This window comes from Poecile atricapillus, chromosome 17 (genome assembly GCF_030490865.1).
Source record: "Poecile atricapillus isolate bPoeAtr1 chromosome 17, bPoeAtr1.hap1, whole genome shotgun sequence".
Lineage (NCBI taxonomy): Eukaryota > Metazoa > Chordata > Aves > Passeriformes > Paridae > Poecile > Poecile atricapillus.
Genome location: NC_081265.1, coordinates 7,493,020 through 7,518,136, shown reverse-complemented (window position 1 = coordinate 7,518,136; position 25,117 = coordinate 7,493,020). Strand labels below are relative to the sequence as shown.

Below are 25,117 nucleotides of genomic sequence, written 5' to 3'. Positions count from 1 at the left end.
ATCAGTGTCCCAAAATGTCCCTGAAGCCTTGTCCTCGCTCTGCTTTGGTCCAAAGCCCGCTGCCAGGGTCAGCTTCACGCGTGGGCATCGCGGCCGCGGAGCTGAAGGGCAGCAGCAGCAGGTTTGTGATGATCCAACAAACGCTTCGGCTCTGCAGCCAGGAGGCAGATGGATCTCTGCCTTGTTATTTAAGGTGGATGACTCGCTGGATTTTAACCCCAGCCTTTCCGGAGCCCCGGGCGAGCTGTGCCCAGGTATGATTCGGATGGATGAATGGATGTGCCGGGGGGCAGCAGGAGCGGGCTGTGCCCAGGTATGATTCGGATGGATGAATGGATGTGCCGGGGGGCAGCAGGAGCGGGCTGTGCCCAGGTATGATTCGGATGGATGAATGGATGTGCCGGGGGGCAGCAGGAGCGGCCAGGGAGCGCTCCCAGCCCCGCGTGGCCCCGGGGCCCGGCAGCTGCCGCCCAGCGCGTCCCCTCGGCTCGGCAATGAGAGCTTTGTTTGCCGCAGCAGCTGGTCGGAGCGGCCCGTGTCAAGTCTCCTCCAGATGCTCCCGGATAATGACGTGCACAGCTCCCCGCAGTGCTGCTTCTCGCCCTGTTTTTATTCCTGCGGGGAGGTTTTCCTGCCCGGTGTGCACCGGAGAGATGCTGATTTGTGGGCTGTTGGTCGGAGCACCCAGGTCCTTTCTTCTCCAGTTGTTCCCTCCTCACTCCCAGCTGCTCGAAACTCTCCCTGTATTCTCCCCGGGCTGCGCTTCCTACAGAAGTGCCTGGGGTGCCACCGTGTCCTCTTTGCTGTCCAAGCCTGTCAGTGTTGTCCCAACGCCTTCCCCCTCCCAGATGCCGGGACAGCAGCACCCACTGGCCATGGCAGGGCTGAGAGCTCTGAAATTCGGGGCTCTCCTCCTCTCTGGCTCACAGGGGCTGTAGGCACAGCCAGGCTCGAGGTGAGGCTTTGTCCCTGCTGGCATTTCCAGCCAGCCCAGAGGCTGCTCCCAGCCCGACGCTGGTATTTCCCTGCAAGGCCAAGGGACACGGTGTCCCTGCTCCCTGCCCACGCACATCCTCCTCCACAGCCCTCCAGGCACCGCAGGAAAACCTTGATCTGTGAAGGTTTTGGACAGGGAAAGCTGGCTGTGCACGGGGCTTGAGGCCATCCACAGCTGCAGTGGGGGTGAGAGGGCTGGGAAGCCCCAGGATTGCAGGATGGGATGGGGAGGTTTCCAGGGGGTGTTTTCCTGTGATGGAGAAGGCAGAGCATTAACAAACCGAGCATGTCCTCTCCCTTCCTCCTCCTGCATGTTCATCAGCACCCCGGGAATCTGCCTGAGCCCCACCAGGACACCCGGCAGCCCGGCCTGGCCCTGGCAGAGCCAGTCCCCCTCGCTGGTGGCTCCTTGCACCGCTCCCATCCCATGGGCTGGGGCTGCCACAGGGAGCTCCAAAGCCTGGCTGCAGGGCTGGGCACTGCAGCTCTCTGTTCCTCGCTCCAGCAGCCGTGTCACAGCTGGGCACACGGGTCAGGGCAGCACAGGCTTGGGCACGGGACAAGGTGGGCTACTGGCCACACTCAGGATTTGTCCATGTGTGCTGAAGCTGCCAGGGCTGGTTGGTGGAGCACAGGGGTGTTTGTGCTCAGAGATTTTGCCCTTTTCCAGATACCACCGTTGGGTGCCTCTCCTGGATCCGGCCTCGGGCACACAGGACAAGCAGAGGACACGAGGGGTCACGCAGCACTTTCCAGCCATGCAGAGGTGTGTGGGAAGGAGAGCCAGCCTGGGGAGGGTGGCACGGCACGCAGTGTGCCAGTGTCCCTGTGTGGGTGGGACATTGTCCCAGGTGGCAGTGACCATGGGAAGGAGGGCAAAGCTTGCCTGCTGTTCTCCCCTGGTGGGGTTGAGTGGCCCCTTAATAACTCAGCCCATGTAAAACAGAAAGAAATGGTGTTCCAGGTGCAGGTTTGCTTCTTGGAGGTGGAGGGAGTGATGCCCTGGGGATGAGGGTCAGTGAGGCCCTCTGAGGTTCCTGGCTGCGGGAGGGAGCAGCCCCAGGAAGGCAGAGGGACAGGGATGTGGAGTCTGGGGCCACAGCCTGGGGGAAGGGAGGTGCTGGCATCTGCCTCCAAGCCATCCAAGCAGAAAAGTGTTGTGCTGTAGGGAGCTCGTGGCTGCCACGAGCAGGGGTCCCAGACAGCCCCAGCACGCTGCTCTTGCCTGCCAGCCTGGCATCCCTGCCTGTTCCCCCTCGGCTCCTGTCAAGTGTCTCTTCCTCTGTGTTGGAGCAGATCTATTTTCCCTCCTTGGATGTTTGCCACCCAAATTTCTTGCTTGATGTCGTTGTTAAATGCTCAGTTCTTAATGCCCAGGCAAGGAAGAGGTTAAAATCTCCCTCCTTGTGTCTTCTCCGGGAGGGTTGGGTCTCCCAGGGGATGTCTCAGCTCCCAGGGAGAGATGGATGTGATGGGGAACTGCTGCCCTGGGCTTGGGGCTGAGTCACCAGAGCTGAGTGTCCCCTCCCTGAGGCCACTCCTTTGGGTGCCTCCCCAGCCACCCTCAGGGGAAGTCTGGGTGTCCAGTGGGAAGTGCCCATGTTTGGAAGCGTGGCCCAAAATAGCTGTGGCTGCAGCGGGCAGGGGTCCCAGTGGCATCTCCTTCTGGGGAACAGAGTGGCCAGAGGAAGCCAAGGGGCTGTGAATAATGCACATTCCTCCCCGATGACAAACTCACCCAGTTCTGGGCAGGGGCTGTGCTCCCGCAGCTCCTCCAAAGCTCTGCACTGCAAAGCCAGCACTCTGTGCATGATCCTTCTTGGGTCAGCGCCATTCCCCTTGGGTCTGCTTCACCCCAGCTTTTCCCACATGTCCCCTGATAATGAGGGGCTTGGCAGCCTCCCTCCATGCTCCTCCCCTCCCTGCCCATGTGCTTTGCCCCTTTTGCCAGCCCATGGGGTGCACGAGGCCAGGAGGCTGCAGGAGAACACCCCAGGTGCTGGTGACCCTTGGGCTCAGTGCTCCCCACTCTCCCTGCTTGGAATTTCTTCACAGGACAAGGAATCTGGGCTTTATGAAGTTTGTTGTATCTTGTAGAAGGGAACCCCAAAACTTCTAAAATTGCTTTGCCTTTAAAAAACCCCAAAATGTGCAGTTGATGCTCCTGCCTGTGCTCCAGACACCAGCTGTGGATGGCTCCTGGAGGGGTCCCAGCACAACCCCCCCAGTGCTGCCTTTGACCCCTGGGCCTGACTGGTGCTTCAGAGCAGCTGCTTGGCCTGTGGCTGCAAGCTGGCTTTGGCTGGGGATCCACCTTTTCCTACTGCCAGGACAGTCTGGGGGCACACAGAAGTCCCCATGGCTCTTGGCTCAGTGCCCTGCCTGTCCCTGGGCAGGAGGGGTGGCAGGGCTGCAGCTGGGTGGAAGGTGCTCAGGCACAAGCTCTTCTTCAAAACCTGAATATCTCTTTGATTATGGGGAGGCACCTGCATTTCACAGCCTTTGGGTGGGCCAGATCACTGTGACTGACTAGTGAGAGGAAAGCAGACTAATAAAAAGGATGTTCATTAGTGACCATCCTTTTGTCCTGTTCCTTGGGGGAAGCAGGGCAGGGTGCCCAGCCCTCTCACTGGAGCTCCAGGCTGGGTTATTCAGCACAGCACCTTCCCCTCATGGCTGTTCTGTTTTTAACTCCTCCAGGAGGAAGAGGTGGACTCAGAAAACGAGAAGCTGGTGGTGAGAGAGCCAGAGGATGAGGATGGTGAGTGCCAAGCAAGCCAGAACTTTGCAGGGAGATTATGGACAGGTCTGGAGCCCAGAGTGCTTGGGGATGGTCTCCTTCCTCCAGGAAATTCCTATCTCTTCCCCAGATGCCCTTGGGCTGTTTGCCATGGGGTAGCTTTGTGATGCAGCTGCTCCAAAAGCTCCTTGCTCGAATCCAGGACAATCTCCAGGGGCTTTAGTCAGAGCCATGTTTAACTGTTTAGCCAATTAGTTGATTGGAAAATGATTCATTGACTAATTGTGGTGACAACTGCTGCACTCCTAAGAAAATGAAACAGATGGTGCCGAGCAGGAATGTGTCTGAAGGGGACCCTGCTCTCCTGGGCAGCCCTGGAGATGCTGGGATGTCCCCAAGAGTCCTGGCTTGGGGTGGCTGGGGACAGCTGTGGCAGCAGGAGGCCTTGGGGTGTTCTCCCTTCCCTGCCCCACTTTCTGCCTGGCTGTTTGAAGGTGCTGTGTGGCAATCCCCCAGCTCAGGAGGATTATGCCTAATGCCACAGAGAATCAAATTTTAATCCTGGTGCCATTCCTGCAAGGCGGGGGAAGCACTGCTGGAGATGGGCTTCCCAAAGTCCACTCGTTCCACCCCGCTAGGCTTCCTCACAGCACTGGTGGCCAGGGATGTCACCATGGGGGGCTGTGGGAGGCCTGGTTTGAGGACTGATGGGTATATCCTGCCAAATGGATGCTCAGCAGCGCTGCTCTGTGTCTGCTGCTGAGGGTTCAGCTCTGTTTCAGGGCACCGCAGGGCATTGTTCCAAAGTGGCTGCAGTTTGGGATCGGGAGAAGGTGATGGCCCGTGGCTGTGCCCTGGCCAGCACTGTGTCCTCCCTAAGCACCTCCTGCAGGCAGCTCCTGCCTCCTGTCCCGAATTGTTCACACCATTTCAGAAGTACTACTTTCTGAAAGTAGTATTCACATGTATCCTGAAGTATTCAGTATTTTATAATGGGGCTGGGCAAGGTGATGGCCCAGGCTGAGGAGGAGACAGTGGGATGCAGCTGGGGATACCAGCAGTGCCCTGGGATCAGCCCTGCTCTTTCCTTCACCATCTCCTGCGCGTCCTGGCCCCACTCAACCCACCAGCAGAGATTCCCCTGGGGTGTGTGGGGATCCTGCAGGCATCTGTCACCAGCCTGGGATGCTGCCCTGAGCCAAACCCACCAGAGCAGCCTTCCCTCCACTTTGGGCAGGGAGCTGGCAGGGATAACGTGGATCACACCAGAGCAAGCATGTTCAGGGGAGAGGTGCTGTCTTGGGGCTGCTCTCACCCTGCCAACTCAGGGTCACAGCACTGGCAATGCGAGGGCAGAGAGATGAAAGACAAATGTTTTGTTTAATATGAACTCATGGAGGCTCTCGGTAAGTAGGTCACCTCCTGTTCCTGTAGTGTTTTCCCTGTCTACGTGAAAACCCAGCCTCCCCTCTTCTGTGTGCTTCCTGAAGTTTGTTTTCAATCTGCAAAGAAAGTTCCTGAGCTCAAAAATCAGCCAGAGGTTTCCAAAGCCACATGCTGTCTCCTTTTTTTAATAACACCACGTGGGCAGAGAGATGGGGACCTTGTCTCCCTCCTCCCTTATTATTTTCTGGTGAAGTGGCAACTAAACTGCTCTTTTTTGGCCAATGTAAATCCCAAATCTCACTTCATTTGGCAGAAAACCACGTGAGGGAAACAATTGTCCTTGAAATCAGTCGAGCTTTACAAAGGTAATGAACAGCTCCTGCTTTGCACCAGCATAAGTAACAGGATGTTACACCCTCTTTTAATTTTTTTTCTTTCTCCTAATATCTCCCAAAGCAGCAGCCAGCTGAATTTTCTTTCCATGCACTTTATGGTCACCCAAAGTGCTGATAAGGTGCAGCATTGCTGCATGTTTCCAGCTGGCCAGGTTTGTTTGTTTGTTTGTTTGCCCATGGGGAGGGCTTCCCACCGAGGGAAGTGGAATATGGCCAAGCTGAATGTTTGGGGCTGCAGACCAGAGCTTTGGGCTGCTTGTCTTCAGACATTTGTGACAAAGCTGGATAAAGAGTTTTCATCCCCTGGGAGTCCTGATGGCATTCAGGGATTAGAGAAACACTCCAGATCAGTAATTGAGTAGTAACCCACCAGGACTTCCCAGAGAAGCTTCCCAAGATCAGGAACCTGGAGATGTAAAGAAGTGAGGATTGAGTGGGCATTAGCAGGGAGGAGGTCTCTGTGAAATTCCCATCCCACTCCCATTGCTCCAGGCACAGTCACTGCAGTGAAGCCTTGCATTGCTGGTTTCTGAGATCTCTGGCTTCCCCACCTACAAAATCAGGCTCTGACTTACCTTTCATAAGGAGGTCCCTGAGATCTGGCAGCAGCTGAATGTGGGCACGAGCTTGGGGTTGGAGAAATCCCAAAATCAAGGCATTAAACACAAGGAGAAAAATCCTTAAGGGCAGTATTGACTGGAAGATAGAGGGAAGCTGATGCTGGTTCCTATGTGTGAGGAAGGGAGGGGAGGGGCTGTGAGGGGTTTTTCATTTGGGCAGGTGGAGGAGGAGAGACAATCATGAATATGACCCCAATACCAGTGGAGAGTATGGGAAGGGCCTTCCTGTGGTGCTGGGGACAGGGTATGCATCCATGTGTTATGTCCAACTTGGGGCTTTCTCTCACCTCTCTAGGGGTGCTGCTGGTGCTGCTTGGTGTCATCCTGGATATTGGTTTGTAGATTATACGAAATTTTTCAGGGCCATGCAGATAACGAAGTAACATCTTCCTTTTGCACCCCTTGGAAGCATCCCCAGGGCTCTGAGGGTCGGGGGAAGCAGCAGATGTTTCTGGGAATGTGGAAACCGCGGTGCTGGATGGTTGGATGTGAAGCAGCCGAGTCCTGCAGTCCTTGGGAGATAAAGGCTCTCAGATAAGCAGCCCACAGATAACCCACAAAGGCGACTCCTGGGCTGCCTTTTGGATTGACCTCCCCTCCTGTTGTTTTCTCCCATCTGTAGGAAGATAAAGCACGGGAGAGGTTTTTAAAAGCAAATAGTGCTCGAACAAAATCCGATTGGAAAAGGATTGGCTTTGGCTCAGAGTCTGAGCTTTGGTGCTCTAATTAGCACAGGGCTGAGGCTGGTGAGCTGGGTGGGAGAGTACCCAGGAGAAGGGGACCTCGGCTCCCTCCTCAGGGCTGGTGACAGAGGGTAGGGCTGGTGACAGAGGGTCTTGGACCCAGCTGTGTTGGTGCTCCTGGAGCTGCCTTGGCTCAGAGCTGTTTGCAGCCTTGGGATTTGCCATGTGGCATCTTCTTTTCACAAGCTTTCTCAAGGGCTGCAGGAGATCTGCAGGCCTGTGTGGCCTGGGACAGCTCTGCTTGTGGCACCATCCATGAGCCCCAAGCTTGGGAAAGGGCCCCTGGATGAGGGGAGGGAGGGAGAGAGGGAGAAGGAATGCAAGTCTGGAGAGGAGAAGCGGAAAATGCTGCGAGTTAATCATGGCAGGATTAGCATGTCTTGATAAGCCAAGATGGGCCTGGAAGGCTTTGAATCCAGGGAGAACAATGGCATATGGTTCCTGTGCTGTAGGATTTACTTGGATCTGCTTCCAGCAGGCTGCTCACTCACAGCAGTCCTCGCTGTTTGCAGTGCTGCTGGGCTCCTGTCATCCTCTGGCCAGCAGCACCTCGGCTCTGCTCTGGGATCCACACTGCCTCCCTGACTGCCCAGGCTTTCTGGAGACTGGAGCTGACTCAGGGGATGTGCCAGAGCATTTGGGGTGCAGGAGCAGAGGACACAGAGTACCCAAAGGGAGCAATCCTGCTGCTGTCGGTTGTGGCCCTCAGGAGGTCTCTGGTTCACAGATCTCTTGCTCTCTTTTTGTCTCCCCTCTCCAGCTGCAGATGAGACATTTTCTTTTAAATACAGTCCTGGAAAGCTAAGAGGAAACCAGTACAAGTCAATGATGTCCAAAGAAGAACTAGAGGAAGAACAAAGGTAAGTTTAGCTTCCTTTTTCTTCTTGCCCAAGCCCACCTGGCTGACATGCCCTTGGAGCAAGCTGGGTATGCTCAGACCTCTCTCTCTCCCACTGCCCTCAGCGTCTCATTGCTCTGGAGTTCCAGGCCTCTCCCACCCAGGAAGATATGAGAACAAATAAAGTCACACTGCTTTAGGAGATGGAGGCACTGCAGCCCTAAATACCTTTGGAGCTCTTCTGGATGCTTAGACCAAATTTTCCAGCTGATGCAGCTGGTGTATTTGCCCAGATCCCATTAGTTCTGTGCTGATAGGTATCTATTGAGGACCTGATCTTTGGTTACTTCCCCTCCCTGGGCCCTGTGGATGGTGTCCCAACCAAGGACATGGGCATAGCTCAGAACCACTGGGGCAAAGTGAGGGAGCACGAGGTTCTAGAGCTCACTGAATGGGGCTGACACTGGAACTGTCCATCCCCAGGGCTGTCTCCTCAGCTGGATGTGGTGGGGATTTACCAAGTAGTGGCCTGGTAGAGAGGGAGAATTGTCCATGTTGCACTTTTTGCTGAAGTATCCCCCTGAGCCCTGCCTGAAGAAAGGTCGAACCTGTCCTGTCACTTAAAACAAGCTTTCTGGCTCGAGATTCCCCAGCCCATACAAGGAATAACCCCACAGCTGAGGGCTCTGCAGCAGGCTGCTCCCTTACAGGTGTCTGCAGCTCAAAGCCTTTCCCTGAGGGTGAGCTCCAAGGAACTGATTTCCCAGTGGTGGTTCAACAAGCCCTGGGAGATGGTGTTCTCTCCACCGCTGTTCCAAGGGACCCAATTCTCCATGCAGAGGTTTGCAGAGTGATGTAGGGGTATTTGTCACCCTTTGCCTGTCAAATTGTGTTCTAAGTACCACCACAGCTGGCCTGGTGTAAAGAACCAAGCAGAAACTTGAGTGCAGCAAGGAAGGCAGGGATGGGGGATCACACCTCGCCCCTGGCTCAGGCATCTCCTGCTGGCAAACCTTGCCTTGAGGCTCTTGGGCAGCATCTTTGTGATGCCACCAGCTGGGCTGCCTGAGGTTTATCTGTGTGAGGTGAGCAGGGCACTGTGGTAGGCAGAGTAAATCCAGAGACCTGCCCTGTGCTGGGTCAGCAACAGAAATGAGCTCTGGCTTCCTCTGGCATGGGGTTGATTCTGCATTGGTGGCATCAGGAAAAAATGTTTGCTTTCTTCTTTTCCATGTATCTTTGTTGTGCCTGAAGCCCCCACCCTGTAAACTGCTGAGCAGGGCTGTGAGTGTCACTGTACTTTTCACTTGGGGAGGGTGGTGGGGGGATGAACTGAGTGAATGTCAGGGACACCCATGGGGCTAGTTGGGATTTGCCTTTCAGGATCCTGCTAAACACAAATGCAAAAATCCACCTGCAGCTGGCAAATTCAAATCCTTTGACCAGCAGCTCCATCCAAACCAGCTGAGCAATCACTGCTCAGGTTTTCAGGGCCAGGAGTCCTGCAGGGCCTTGGACTGGTTCTTGTGGGGCAGAAAATGCTCTTGTTGTCACCTGGGGACACTGAGGGGACATTGGCTAAGGACAGCAGGGGGATGGGGGTTTTGTACTCAGGACTATAGAACAGACTCTGGGGGGTGATGGACCTGTCCTGGGCACATGGCACTGCTCAGCCACCACTGCTCTTGTCTGTCTGGAGCAGTCCCAGGGCAGGACAGTGCACCTAGAACTGATGCACAGTGCCTGGGCTTTGTGTTCCTTGGAGGCTCTCAACAGCCTCCCCCACTGAGGGCCACTGGCAGATGTGTTTTTCCTACTGCTCCTTTATTTTCTTCTCTTCCGTATTTGTGTTGTTCATTTCTTTAAGGCAGCTTTGTGAATTTTTTTTTGTCTTGCTTTGTTGCTGGCTTACTTTTCCCCCCCTCAAATCTTCACTGCGGCATCAGCAGCTTTTCATTGCAGGCCTCGCAGGTGGTGCAAGGGGGCAGGGCTGCTGCCAGGTAAGCTGGGAGAGCTGAGCACAGCGGCTCAGCCTTGTCCTGCATCCTTCTCCTTGCCCTTTCACCCCTCTTCCCCTCTCCATGCGCCCTGACCGTGCTGCTGACCTGCTGTGACCCGGGTTTGCCACCTTTATGTTGCAGGATTGAGCTGACCTCTGATCTCACATCTCTGTAGCAAGTACCTTAGGTCCTCGGCCACAAACATTCTTACAAATCTTTTTGGTAAGGACACGCTGCTGCTTAGAGGTAGTGGTACCACTGACAACATCTGCTCATGTCTTGGGTTATTTTGCTTTTTGGGTTATTTTCCAGGGGAGGGGTTGTTCTGAGCTGCAGTTGGTTGCCTGTGCCACCTCCCTCTCCACCTCCCTTCCCTTCCCTCCTCATAACAGATTAATGAGTCCACTCCCCTCTGCCTCCATCTCACTTTCCATGAGCACTCCAGGGCTCTCATGTTTGGATGCTCACATTTTTCATCTTGGATGCCTGGAGCTGGACATCCCACAGACACTTCTTTGTACAGATTTGGGAAATTGCTGCAGAGTGGGTGATTGGTCTAAGGTGTGCTATCAAAACTGAGACAGGTTTAGTGTTTGCTTTTAGCCCTGTCACTCCTCCAGCTTTCTCATGGACCAGCAGGCTCCCATGTGAAGCAGCTGGTAAGCAACATCCCAAAAATGAAAGTTTTCCTCAGAGGCTACTTGTGTAGTTCACAAGTTTGAATTTTGGGACTCCTTGTTTTTGGAGATGCCATTGAAAATATTCTTTGCCTGTTCCAGAAGGAGCTGTAGAACTTCAGGCAGGAGAGTACAGGCATGCAATAGATTAGGTTATTTTAGCAAAATACCCACTTCTGTTCTAACCTGCATCCCTGCAGAGGCTGTGGTTGTCCTGCTTACAATTCACTTGAGCCTTGTGGCTTCCAGCTGGTGCTAAATCTGGACTAAAAGGGGAAGGAATGTGACCTGCACTGAGTGATGCAACTTCCTGCTTCTGGTGACTTCAGCCTTAAAAATTAGAGTGCTCACCGAGGGAGGAGGACAGTAAATCCTGTTGACAAATACATCTGCTGGGGTGGTGGCTGTGCTTGATCACACCTGGTGGGTCACCAGTCCTTCTGGAACAGAAGCACGGAGCCTTTGCCCCGCTGTGGGAGAAAAACAGTCTGGGCAGGAAGGGGAAGAGTGCAGGGGAAGGATGCAGCTCTTGGTCCAGCCAGCACAGCTTATTCCCAAATCCTTTTCTTCTGCACCTGAGGCTTTTGGCCATCTGTTGCCAGTTGTAGCTGCTATGGTGCAAAGCTGGAGCTCAGGAAATGTGAGTTGTGGTGGTGCAGCTGCCCCTGCTCAGTCAGGGCTGAGGTGTGTGGATGTGAGACACAGCCAGGCTGCCTGAGAGGGGTTGCTGGTCTGGCTGGGCATCTCCTGTGGAGGAGGGAGGAAGAGTTCCCCAGTGTGCCTGCACTCATGGATGGCTTGGAGTTGTCTCTGCCAGATGTTCTTTAAACATCCTTTAAGGTTGAAAGAGGTTAGTGGGGATTTTTTCTGTTAGAAATGAGTATGGTTGGGACTCTGCTGAGTGTTGACAGCTGCAGCAAGGCTCCACTCCTAAAACAATAGGAGAAATGGCCCCCTTGGGTCTCTGCTTTCAGTTCTCTCTTTCCATGAGGCAAAACAGGTCCCAGCCAAGCCTTGTTTGGCCTCAGTGTTGTCAAGGGATTGAGCTGTCTGTGCTCTCTCCTTGTCACTTGGCTAGGAGTGTTGGTGGGAGAAAGGAGAGCAGATCCCATCTGACAGGCTCGAGAAAGGTCTCTGCTCTCTGTCCTCTGTCTGGGATTGAGGAAGAGGTGGGGGTGAAGAGCCAGAAGCTGCCCCATGGCAGACCCATTGATGAATGGCACCAAACTGCTCTTGGCAGGGGCACTCCTGGATGGGGTGGCAGGAGATCTCCCAGAGCACTGTCAGCCTCTGGAAGAGTGCAGGGAAGACAGGGATAGCTGCCCAGTTTCCCTGGCTAATGGGCTCAGTTCCCACAGCCAGGTTACCCATGCAAGGAGAAAACTCTTCTCCTGCCTCTCAACCCTCTCCTCTCACCTCCTGGCCAGCCACGGATGGGTTGAGGTGACACTGTTTGAATGCAGACTGGGTTTAGGCCTAGGGCTCAACTGCAAATTGGAATTCACACAAGGGGAATTGGGTGGCTGTAAATACCAAGCTCAGCCCTTCTCTTAGTGGTAATTTAGCAATAGAAACCTGCCTCCTCCCCAGCTGGGTTCAGAGTGCCTCTTGGTTATGGGGCACTGCAAAAAACTGGGCTTGGACCCTGGAATTTCAGCAAGGCAGGGCAGACCCTGGTTATAAGGAATGTCAGAGAGGAGAGATTTTTTCCCTGCTCTACAAGGCATCCTGAATGAAAGTAGGATGCAGCTATGGCTTGAGGGACAACTGTGCTGAAGTTTGAATTTTGAATGAGACAATGCTGGTGATGACAGCTCTGGAGCACATAATGGCAGGAAGCAGCTGCAGAGGTTTAATGACTGTGTTGACAGACCTATTTCAAACATCTCCACTAGCAGCCCTCCAAAAATAGGTGGGTGGACAGGGCTAGGGGAGGTTGCATTTTGGGAGAGCTGTCCATTGGCATCTGTCCCTGTCCACCCCCTGCATTGCCATCACATAACCCTGGCTTGCCTGCTCACTCCCCTCTCCGTACAGCATGGAACTGGGCCTCTGCCTCCTCCTCTCTTCTGCTAACCCTCCCCCCACCCAATGGCTTTGCTGTCCTGTCCAGTCCTGTCCTGTCCTGTCCTAGCATGGTGCTTCTTTTGGATGAGGGAAGCTGGTAAGTTTGGACTTTTGGGGGGCAGGGGTTATTATTTGTTTGCTTCTCATCTTCTGCAGCACGATAGTCGTCCTGGGCTGAGGGAGGAGGAGTAGCAGCGAGGGGTGCAGAGCTCAGGGCCATGGCTCTCTGCAGGGCAGGGTGGCCACTGCTTTACTGCAGCCACCAGCCACAGGGATGGCACCAGCCATGGGCAAGGTTGCTTTCAGCTGCCAAACATCCAGGGCATGAGATGTGTTTACTTCCCACCTGCCTCTTGTAGTAAAGGACACTGTATGTTGGGGGATCCTTGCTGAGCTCCCCCTCGTGCTCACTCTGTAGGTGCCCAACTCCACCTGGATGAGAAGGAAGTCTGCTGCTGGCCTGGTGCTGTTCCCTGCCTCCACATCCCCAGGGAAAATGTCCTCTGACCTATAAGATGTCAGTGGACTGGAGCCCTGGCCCTATTTATAGTCATGATTGAGTCATCAATCCCCAAAAGCTTTAAAAACAGAGTTACTCAGGATACCTCCCTCAGAAAGCCAGGGAAGGGGAGGCCAGGAAGCCCCTTCCCATCTCCTCTCCCACTCCAGAGGGGAAACCTTTGCAAACTCCCCTGCAGCCTTTGCAGGGTGTGAGTCACTGACCTTGCCTTGGCTTCAGATTTTAGTTCAGACAGAAACTCTGCTTGAGCTCCTGGGTTGTTTTTTTTTGGCTCAGGTCCTGAATTGTCCTGGCTTGTGGCTGCTTCTCCGTGTCTCCCTCACCCAGCACTCATGATTTGTCTTCATCTGCTTCTGCTTAACCTTGTGCAGCATGGGCAGCTGGCTGTTCTCTGCCTGCTAACTCCCTGGGAGCCCTGCTCTGCCTGTCCTGGGCTCCCCTGCAGCTGGGCGAGACCCAGAGATGCAGGGAACTGGGGCATCTCGCCAGGCTGGGAGCAAACTGGTGTTCAGCAAGCTGGGAAACAAACACTGAGTGATGGAGGAAAGCACAGCCCGGCCCGTCCGTGGCTTTTCCCACTGCTGTGGTGTTGGCTGGGGTGGTCAGGAGTGTTGCAAGGGAATGGGCACACGACTGATGGATGGCCAGAAGCCCAAGCCATCTTCCTGGCTGTGCTCTGGCCTTTTCAGCTGTTGCTGCTCTGGCTGGGAAATGTGGGAAGCTTCTGCCTCAAAACAGTTGTGGGCAAGGTCTGATGGGGGTGATACAGCCCCTGACCCCACTGACTCCTCACCATCCCCTGTGCTAAAGCCAATGAGATTTGTCCTCCCTGGTCACACTGGTTCTGGCAGCCTCGAGGCACATTAGGTATTTCCCAAAGCCCAGTCCATCTTTCAGATTCTCTATCCCAGTGGGGGAAATTCAGATTTGTGTTGATGAAGCTCCTTTTCATACCTCTCACTCAATTCCTTTTCTCTTTTCTAAGCACTGTCTCCCTGTTCTGTATTTAAGTCCTCTCTGTGTTTTGCTGATTGGCTGGAGCAATTGGCTCACACTTTTGGGACCACCAGGAAAGCTTGGATTTAGTGTGTCCTTCCTCATATTCTTCCTGCAATACCTCAAGACTGCATTATAGTCACCACCAGAAATGAGATGGTAGCTGCCCCCATGGTAAAAAAACAGGGACATTGGTGATGGGACCATCCCCAGCAGTGAGATGGGAGATGGGAGGGAACTTCCTGGGGAGATTTCGACCACCCATTGCCAGGTCTGCCCAGCACTAAGGGCTTTTATTCCCTGCTCTTCATCCTCAAGGGTCAATCCTAGTTTGGAGTGAGAAGAGTCTGGAGCCAGGTTGCTGTCCACCTTCCTTGCCAGGATTTCAGAGCAGAGGACTGATGGTCCTGACAAGGTCCTGAGCCAGGGAAAGGAGCTGGGAATGCTCTGTGCTTCTGAAAATAATCTTTTGGAGTGAAACTATTCCTGAAAAGGGCAGTTAGCAGACATGGTTACAGTAGAATGCTCTGGGCTCTCCTTAGAGTGAGTCAGGACTCCTTTGGAAAGCTGAAGTCTATGAATGGGCTACAGATTTCCTGACCTGCTGTGGATTTTTGCACACAGGAGAGACAGATGCACATGGGAATGCCACCAGTAACCTCTCTTTTTCAGAGCTGAGGTGCTGTCTTCTTGGCTGCCTTGTGTCAGTGTTGTGGGTGGGCTGGAGTGAAGGGAATGCTCCTGAGGCCACCAGAAGGACATGCAGTTTCCAATGCTTCTTTGAGACCTTCTGTCTCTGAGCTGCCCTCATATTCCAGGACCTGCTTTTGTCTGGGCTCTTTGTTCTCCAGCTTTTCCTTGCACAGAACCATGTCCAGCTGACAAATCACGTGTCTTGGCTGTTGGCTTGGGCAAGAACAGTTACCTGGATAATCTTTATCTGAAGAAAGGATACAGCTTCTGGCAAAAGATGGCCCTAACCCGGTTTGATTGATGAGCTGCTGGGGGCAAGCATGCTGATCCAAGGAGAATGGAATGGAGGGAAGAGCCAAGGATAAGCAGTGGCTCAAATCTCTGGGCCTCCATCCCAAGATAATTAAGACTTTCAGGTTCTATGGCTGAAATGCCAGAGCTTCTCAGCCTGGGGCAGTTATATTGGCCCAATGTTCCAGAGAGGGACTGCCTCATGCTCTTTAGTCCAATTTCTCTCACAGCTTGCTCCAGGACCAGAAAGAGGTATCCCTGATGTGCAGATGGCAATTTCTGGCTCTGAGGTACATCCTCCATTAGGGTCATGCTGGTTTCGAGATCTTCTCACCCCCGCTGTCAGCCTGGCCCTGTGGAGATGAGTATCCCTGGAGGGACTCACCCACCCTCTCTGATGTCCCCCATCCCTCCCCACTCCAACTGTGGCACGCTGGAGGGGAGCTCCCCTCCTTGGCCCCCATGGCAACGAGCTTATGCCCTCACACATGAAATCTGATTATGCTTGTGTGACTTGAGCGGGATGATCCTCTCCTCAGCACCGTGAATCCCGCAGAGCGATTATCCACTCCGGAAAATTTCCTTTCTTTGTCCTAATGGGACAGCCACTGAGCCTTGGAATGTCGCTCCAGTAACCCCGGTCCCACGTGATGCTTCCCTCGGCATCTCCCATCCGGGATCCGGGTCACCAGCTGTGCTCAGAAGACTGCTGGAGAAGGCAAGACTTTGCAGAAGAGTGAGGAAGAAATGACGCTGTTGCTCACCCTCATGCTGTGGCTGGCAGGAGTAGGGGACTTCCAAATGTGGCTCAGGTGTTATGGACCGTGAACCTTATTGAATCCAGGAGGAATGAGGCTGGGGTGTGTCTGTATGTGTTTGTAGAGTAGGTGATGGGTGTGTAGCTTCCCTGTACCCCAGTGCAGGTCTCTGTGTCCATGGGCAGCTGCCCAGCCTTCTGTCAGGTGTTTCCTGATGTGGATGGCTCACCCACAAGATGCTGAGGCATTAAGGGCAGGGTGTCTGAAAGATTCCAGTTGAGAACAAGGGACCACATTTTTTAGACCCTGGCTCTACCAATAACATGTGGAGGGAATGCCTGGATGTGCCCACACATTAAACACATCTCACCCTCCTTCCCTGGGAAGAGCTTCCCATCAAAAGGAAGTGACCTGCAGGGAGTCTGGGGATTTTACCTCCTTGTCTTCAACAGACTTATCTGTAGAAAGATTGAGAAAGGTCGAGCAGTTCAGGCACACCACTCTGTGAAGTCAGCACTTGTTCCTGGCTACAGGAATCGGATATGGTCAAGGGTGCCAGCAGCCCCAGGAGGCTCTGCACAGGACAGAGAGGCAGTAACCCCTGGAGTTAATTAGCTTGGCTTCTCCAGTTCTTATTAGTAGCTCAGAAGGGTTGTAACTTAGCTTGATGCTAGACAAGAGGATTTGCACTTCCGATTGGGTTTCGACTATCCTGCTGCAGTTGGTGAAGCAAAGTCCTTCTTAGAGGCATGAGGTTTGCAAACAGCAGCTTGTCCTGCCCTGAGGGGGAAGCTGCCTTGCCTTCCCCCAACACACACACCGAGGGCTCTCCCTGCTCATTTATGGGAATAATAATGAACCAACCTGAGGGGTGAAATGACTGAAATGATTTCTCTCCCTGTTTCTCTTTGCAGACCTGAAGACTATATGAAGTTGTCCCTAGCCTCCTCCTAAAGACATCCCTTGGCATCATTAAAGGCTTGAGAGAAATACCAAAACCAACCAAACACACCCATAAGAGAAATCCATAAACCCTCAAAACTTGGGATCCCCTCTTGGTCTGAAGTTGAGTTCTTCAAAAACTCCTGTCAAGTTTGAGGATATCCTGTTGTGTGGCTCGGACAGGGGCTGGGCCCAAGCAGTGACTTGAGTTGTGTTCGGGGGACTGGGAAGAACCTTCCTCCCTCTCCCCCCAACAAAACCCAAAGTGAACACTAAATATGCAACAAGTCTATCAGTTGTGTTTGCTATATATATTAGGCCATGAAATCCATGTTGTTCCTTTCCTTGGGTGGGCAAACCATAGCTCTGCTCTCAGACCAGCTGGGACCTTGTACCAGGATCTCAAGTTGTTTTGTCCTGGGGCCAAACTCCTCTTTATTGCTGGGGGATGGTAACTGTCCATGATTTCCAATGTTGTACAAAGCTGCTTTACTCTGAGGGGTGGAGGGACAAAGTGGGGTCCATGTGAGGGATGGCTGGGCTGACTCAAATCTTGCTTCTGTAGTTATTTTAGCAGAGAACTGATTCTGTAGGTAGACAGGAGACTCAAGAAGAGATGAAGTTTGATAGTTTAGCTGTTCTGCTTGTGGTGGAGAGACCACACTTTGGCTGCTGTTATTATCTGCATCCTCACTTTTCCCTACTCCAATTCCCAAAAGGAGAGACCCAATGAGGCAGCTATTGTATCAGGGGTTCCCTCTGGCTCAGGATGAGATAGTGGAGGTCCTGGGAGAGGCACACTCCCCATTCCTCTGCCTGCTTGCTGTTCCAGTGCTCTCTTCTCTTGCTGGTCCGTGGGAGCCAGAGCTCAGTGTTGCCCCTCAGCTCTGTCACACAGAGCAGATGAATTTGGCTGGGCACAAACTCGGTTTTAAATCAAACCCAGCTGGTCTTTGAGAGAGAGAAGAGGGTTTAAGTCGTTTAGTGATGTAGAAACACCAGGCTGGGTGGGGATGTGTCCTCCAAAGTTTCTCTGTCACTGCCTCTTGGCTAAAACTGCAAACATATCAGGAACCCAACAGGCTGCTTTTTTTCCCCCCTTTTTAATTCCTATGCAGACAATACTTGAAACCTTGTACACAGTTGTCCTTTCCAGCGCCTCGAGTTGGCAAACTCTCATAAATGGGCTCATTTAAAGAACAGCAGGAGGCTTCAGCTTTAGAAGAGGCTGGGCTGCCCCTTCCCAGCCGACAACTGCAAGCGTGTTCAGTAGTTTGCATATGAATTTAGGCACATCTGGACCCTCTGCTTCAACATCCCGCTGGTACAGCCGCTGTGTCCCCTCGGTGCTGGCTGGCTGACTGTGTCCCAAGCACCCAACTATGCAAAGAATGCCTTATATCCGTTGTGTTTAAGTTACATGGCAATATGTACATCCAGCAAAGTCGGTAGTTAAGTCCAGATTTTTGCTAGTGGCAGCAAGTCAAACTCTTTCTTCAACTCAAATGGCTGTCTGGGTATTTTTTACTTTTGTTTGTTTTCGTTTGTTTTGTATCTGATGGTGGCTCTTATACAAAGGACTGTAATTCTAGTGGCTTGAATCTGTAAAAATTGCCTTTGTTTGGTCCAATAAACCTTTGAATAGTTTATTTGGTTTGTGCTTGTTCTCCCTACCTCCAGCAGCTTGTAACTTCTTCCTCAACAGATTTGTGTTGAAAATCTGGATCTTAGGTTAGAGGTACATTCTACCCTCCTATGACTTTTATCCCATAAATGATTACATTCCCACAAATGATCAGAGGGCAAATCAGGGATATTCCCCTTTTTCTGCTGAAGCAATGCAGTGTTGCTGCAGGATCCTGCTCTTGTTTGGCTGCAGAGCAATTAACAACATTCCCAATGCAGAGCTCTGCCCAGGATTTCAACTGCTGTGGACACGCTTAGCAGTGTGCTTAGCAGTTCCTAAACCCCAGATCTCTAACATACCTATGGCTCACAGCCCAAACTTCCAACTAACTGTAAAAGTCTTGGACTGAAATGTCTTAAAAGAGTCTAAGTAAGGGAGCTAAGTATGCAAATGTAATTACCTATGAATAAGAATTAGGCTGCTTCAAAAATCCTTAATTAATCTATTTTGTTAGCAATGAGTAAAATCCTGTTTGACATCCTGAAGCCTAGTAGTTTTGAGGACAGCATTTATGAGAAGAGAGAATGATTTGATTTGTGAATGGGGTGTGTTTGAGCTGAACTCATCCAAAAAAATACCCAAAACCAAACCAAGCTGGAGCACTACAAGGTTGTTTTGCAAGGTCGCATCTGATAGGAAAAGCTCCTCTTCAAAGACAGTTTCATGTTTGTGGTGCCTTACTCTTCCTTCCCAGGCTTTTTTCTCTCTTTATCTTTATTTTGCTGTCCCTTTGTAGTAGATTATGTCGTGCAGAGAAGGAACAGCAGTAACAGCTCTTTTTTCTATTTTCCAAATGCACAGTCATGATATTTAAAGTTGAGGGGAGAGCCAAAATGCATTGATGTTGTGCTTCAAAAAAAGAAAGTGAATTTTTTCTGTGATCCTGACTTTGGAGACAAGAAAATAGGCCTTTGGAGAGGTTTCAGCAGCGCTGATGTCTGTGAAACAAGAAGTGAAGGATACAGACCTGTGTGAGCACTCCCAGCTGGGTTGCACTGCAGACACGGGAGGCCAAGTGTATTGAATTTCTCCACACCAGACTGGCAACGTGCCCTCTGGTGCCCAGCGGTGATCTAAAATAAAATATTGATCACTCATGACCCTGCTTCCCTTCCTCTTGTCTGGAAAGGGCAGCTGGATGCTCTTCCTGTGAGCACAAAACACTACAGAGGACACAGACAAATCCAGGCTTCCATAAGCAAAAGATCCCACATCATTATCAGGATATGTTTGGCCATAGGAACCATTGTATTTTAATTGCAAAAGAAAAGAACTGGCACATGAGCTTGCTTTAGTCAGAATCTGCTTTTTTCCTGCCCTGTTTGCTGAGAGGACAGGCTGCTGTTCCTGCTTCTGCTGGGGCTTAGCCCAGGAGAGGGGAAAATGCAGAGCAGGAGCTCAGGAGCACAGGAAGAAGGTCCCTCTGCTCATTCCTGACTGTTTTCCTCTGATCTTGTTCGTGGTGTGGTGGCTGCTGGTGTGTTGATGCTGTCCTTTCTTTCAAGTAAAGATTGTGCCCTGGTTTTGCCTGTCAGTACTTATTACTGCCCCTCCTGTTACTGGAACAGCTGATAGCTCATCCACACAGGCCTTGCAGGAAGGCTACCCCAGGTTATCCAGTGGCGTGCATTTAAATGGATTAATTAAATGGTTTAAAGTCCTGTGTGGGAAGCTGGTTGTGGCAGAAAAGAGGACTCTTGACAAGGTGACCACGTGGGAGTAAAAGCCAGATTCTGTGTTTTTAGCCCACGGGAGGTCTAAGGGTGCTGAACAAGCAGGAAGAGCTGGGATTGTGGCAGGTCTGTGCTCTGAGCTGTCACTGAGTTCTGGCCTCACACTCATGCAGGGACAAAATGAGCCTTGAAGTAACAGGAACTATATCTGCCTTGTTACAGCCATAAAGCAGCACATCCCCATTAGTTCTTTCCATCTCCCACAGGAGAGTCAGGAATGAGATGTGCTAGGCAATAGAGCAGCCTGATCCCAATCAGGTAGGAGTCTGGCAGTGGGAACATTCCATCCCTCAGCCAGCCTTGCCTGGAGCCATGTGCACATTCATCTTGCCCCAAAAGGGAATTTTGTAGAGTTACATCAGTTCATGCAAACAATGAACAATGGGTTTGCTGCCCACCCTCCTGTATCCCTCAGTGATGAGCAGTATAAATCCTCCTATTAATAAAGCCCTGTCACAGATACCAATCTTCATGGGATGTACAATGGTTAACTGGCTCAGGGTAGGGAAAAATCCAGATATCTTCTGTTAGGGGGAGAAGGGTGTTAATCATCTACTATGAGACTGCCTGGGGATTAAAAATCTGAGCTAGGTGGTCCACTGGTCAGCCTCTGCCTACACAGGGACCACCTCACTGCTAGACTGACCACCTGTGTCCATCTCACCATTGGACATGGCAGACACAATCAAATAAAAAAAAATTCCTAGCCATGATCTTGTCTTCCAGTGGCTGATTAAAGTCATGTCCACACTGGGAGGTAGTCTGCTCTCTAGTTTTAAGTTAGGATATGCATTTAAAATTTAATAGCTATTCCTGAATTGCTCTGTATCTACATTCTCTCATTGCAGAAGAAAAGCACACTGGGCTGTTGAATCTTAATCCAGGTTTGTTACAGAATCTGCTAAATTGGGATATGTTGGTGTTATAAAACTCTACATGTCAAGTTATCTTGAAAGTTTGAGCATAGATAAGCCCTAAGGAAGTCCAAAGCCAGGATTAAAGCAGGCTGGTTTATCTCCACGTTTAGAGAGCTGCAGAGGGATGTGCAGGATGATGGGATAGATGGGAAGGGGGAGGAAGGAGAACCAGAGGCTATCTCTGCCTTATCTCACATGGACAGACTTCCTGCAGCCAGTAAGGTTTGTACAGAGGCTGGCCTTTGGCTCCATGTTTCATTTGACAGTGGTGTTCTTACTCCTGGACTGGCTATTCCTACTTCTCCTTTTCTTCTTGACAGGGTTCAGAGAGAGCAGCTGGCTGCCATCTTCAGACTGATGAAGGAAAAAAGTGACACGTTTGGAGAGATGTCTGAAGGAGACATGAAGGAGCAGCTCAGACTGTATGATATATAACCCTGCAGCCAGGGGAGGCTGTGCCCAAAAGCCATCTTGGCCCTTGTTCTGCAGGACACTGGAGGCTGTAGTGCTTTAAAAGTGTCTCAGTAGTTATTTTGCAGTTCCAGTTTGTTTTACAAACACATATAGGCCTGTGATATATATTTCAAAAGACTTGTAATTCCTCAGCCTTTTAATCAGTTTTCTTTGCAGAGCTACCATCTCATACAGCGATTTTTTACCTCTTTCTGGCCGGGTCAAATGTCTCAGTCCTACAAAGCAGTTAAACTCCTAACTTTTTTCCTGGCTGTGCTTTATGCAAATGAACTTTCAAGCCTAGTCTTTTTCAGTTTGACATCTGAAGAAAGCCAAAGATGATAGGTGTAAAATGGATGAAAATAATAGAATAACTCAGGTTGAAGGGTCCTGTAGTCCACCCTCCTGCTAAAAGCAGCATCAGTTGTGAGACCAAGGTGGGTTACTCAGGGTTTTATCCTGTTGGGTCTTGAAAAGCTCCAGAGATGGAGACTGCACAACCTCTCTTGGCAGGGAGGCTTCCAACCCTACAGCTAGAAAACAGCCAAAAGTAAGGCATCAGTGCTCTGATCAGGGGCATGCTGCCCCTCATCTCCCTGGAAGGAACACTTCATCCTCCTTCATGCTGGCTTTTGAAAACAATCCAAGCTGGTTCCAGCTGACCTCATTGAGATCATTCTCGTGCCTGAGGAAGCAGCAACAAACTCCAACCTGGAAACACAAACATCTCACCTCCTGACACTGGTGAAAGAACCACAGAAAGGCTGCTGGGTTTGTCACAAGGATGGTTGAGTCCACCTCAGATCCCACTCATACAAAACTATGTGGGAAACTACATACTTAGGAAATCTCTGTGATTTTATCAAGTATTTTGAACAGGCTTGACCATCCCTTGGTGGTTTGAATACAGTAAATCAATGAGCATTCCTAATTATAACTAAATGTCTTCTGGTGTGCTTATCTCTCCTATGAAATCCTGTTAAATGCTTTCTTATCCGGAAGGATTTTCTTGGTTTTAGTAACTGCTCACAAAGGGAGGCAACATTTTCTGATCCATTTTAGGGAATGATCACTTAAAAAATTAGTTTTGCTTTATTTTGTGTAGTCCTCTTCAGTCTGAGAAACCTAATATCTTGTTATCTGGTCACTGTCTCCCAGTACAGGGTGTTCTATAACATCAGACACTTAGACTTTTAAGAATGATTTTATCTTCTAATTGTTTTCACTTAGGTCAAAGCATATTTATAATGAGATCAAGCTGGTTTTACTACCAATCGTGACTTAATTTAAATTTAATATCTGAAAATTAACTCTTCTTCAACACAAATTAATTAAGTGGGAAAAGTAGTCCCATGATGTGAAATACCGTGCTAGCTTGCTATGTCCCTAGGACACATCTTCCTTTGTCAAGATGTTCAGAGGGAGAAATGTAGAAAATTTGTATATGCAGTTTATCCCTAGCTCAAAACTGAAAGCAGGATCTTTTCCAAAACTCTTCATGAAAGCAAGCATATGAGAGATAAGGTGTAGTTGATTTTTAGCCCTTGTCTTGCAGACTTCACAGTTTATTTCCAAAATATTTTTGTATTTCCTATGTTATGGTTGGGTCTTCTCTGAATAGGAACATTTCTGGGGCAGAAAAAAAAAATCCTCCAACCCTTCAGCTTCAGAGTATGCCAACAATGGTAACACTGTACAAGGGACAGCAGCTGAAATTAAACCTGTCCTGTCCACACCAGCTCTGAGCATCGTCACCAAAATGTTCAGATGCTGCTGATAACAGGACAGTGGTGAAAAAACCTGTTATTTACTAGGCTCAAATTTAAAAAAGGAAAGAAGATAAATAAAAAAGCCTCTGCCCAAGACATGAAATGAAGGGGTGTCAAGATGTAAAACTCATGGATTTTGAGCGGTGCATTCCTCCATGTGCATTGGCAAGGCTGTAATGAAGAGCATCCCACTGGACACATCCCTGTGGCACCGTGGAGGTGGTGAGGAACAACCTGCAACCATGGGGTATGTCTGATTTGGCTGGGCAGCTTCTGAGGCGCTTCTCCCGCTGGACTCATCAATATTTATACAGGAAATTTCACCAGCTGCTGCAGCAGTATCTCCCCTGGGTATTGTCCTCTAAATAATTGCAGAATCACAGAATCCATCACAGACTTATTTGTGTTACAGTGACCTTAGAGGTCATCTAGTTCCACCCCCACCCCAAAAGGGGATGGTGGCTGTTGCAGTGAGGGTGGCTGCAACAAACCTTTTGGTCCCCTGACTGCAGGGCAGAGGGTGGCAAAAATAAATGGGAGTGGGAGCAATGGTTGGCACCAGGAAAGTAACACTTTAATAAGGAATAAAAGAAAATAGGGATGATACCCAAAAGCCAACCACAGTAACCCAGGGAACTCCATGGGAGGGGCAACCAACCAAAGATAGGAACAAAGGAGGGTACAACAATATATAACCTTAGGGGAGGAACATTCTGGAAACAGAACCATATAAGGAACACAACGAACCAATAGAATAGAACTTTGACCACTTAACATAACAACCTCAAAAGCTCCTGGGAGGAGAACTCAGGCTGTCCCGAGTTAAACAAATGTTTCCCAGGGGTTAAAACTGAGGCTCAGCTTATCAGGGGTGAAATCCACCTGACCCCGTGTTTTAGTTGGGCCAACTCCCACATGTGGCACTGGGGGATCCTGATCAGAGGCAAAGGCACCGGGGGTCCCCAGGAGAGCATGGCAGCACTGGGGGTCCCTCATGAGGGGATGGTGGCACTGGGGGTCCCCATGATGGGATAATGGCAGTGAGGGTCCCTCATGAGGGGATGGTGGTACTGGGGGTCCCCATAACAGGATAATGACAGTGAGGGTCCCTCATGAGGGGATGGTGGCACTGGGGGTCCCCATAACAGGATAATGATAGTGAGGGGCCTCATGAGGGGATGGTGGCACTGGGGGTCCCCATGATGGGATAATGGCAGTGAGGGTCCCTCATGAGGGGATGGTGGCACTGGGGGTCCCCATGATGGGATAACGGCAGTGAGGGTCCCTCATGAGGGGATGGTGGTACTGTTTGTTGATGGCAGTACTGTTACCAAAACTGCAGGAAAAACAAAAACTCTCTAACATTTTTAAAGTTAGAGAGTCAAGGCATTACTTTATTATCCAGCCAGGATGTTGTTGTGGCCAGGATGTACCACAGAAATCATCTCGTTCACACATAGCCCGGGTGTGCAGAGAGAATTATTCCATGACACAGGGCTTTAACTAGATTTTTCAGATCTTTTATACAGTCAAAACTCAGAAACTAATTGGGTCAGTGTTCATTGATCCCAAGTTGCATAGTTCCTAGTATTTGATCTGCTATTGGAACTGGATGTTTTCACTTCAGATGTGAATTAGATCTTCATTCCTTGATTTTCTTACCAGTGTTTCCCGTTGGAGATGTCTCCACCCGTGCCGGAGGCAGAGGCTGGGGAAGGCGTTCATAGCTGGCTGCTGATGGTCCCTGGTCTCTCGGGCTACTCCCAGTCCGTTGTTATGCTGAGTTCATCAGGACTTACCTACAGAAACAATGGCCTGGAAAGAAACTTAAAACTCTTTTTCCCGGGGGAAAGGCAAACAAAACCCCTTGATAAAGTTGCACAAAAATTTTCAAAC

At 50.9% G+C, this 25,117-nt stretch overlaps 1 protein-coding gene across 9 annotated transcripts in view; it reads left to right on the top strand.

The window, feature by feature from the left end:
* MXRA7 (matrix remodeling associated 7) overlaps nt 1–23,836 on the top strand; it is a 29,571-nt gene extending 5,735 nt beyond the window's left edge. Inside the window, exons 2-7 of one of the 9 annotated variants that reach the window (XR_009279037.1) lie at nt 1,667–1,762; nt 3,697–3,757; nt 7,641–7,740; nt 9,681–9,718; nt 9,860–9,940; nt 16,635–18,311. Coding sequence is in view for 8 of the 9 variants with exons in the window: in XM_058852194.1 (XP_058708177.1) it covers nt 1,667–1,762; nt 3,697–3,757; nt 7,641–7,740; nt 21,320–21,434 (372 nt within the window). In the remaining variant the exon portion in view is untranslated. Of the gene's footprint in view, nt 1–1,666; nt 1,763–3,696; nt 3,758–7,640; nt 7,741–9,664; nt 9,719–9,859; nt 9,941–16,634; nt 18,312–21,319 lie in introns of those variants that run through there. The other 8 variants (XM_058852193.1, XM_058852192.1, XM_058852197.1 and 5 more) reach the window with 8 other exon arrangements.
* The last annotated feature ends 1,281 nt before the right edge of the window (nt 23,837–25,117 follow it).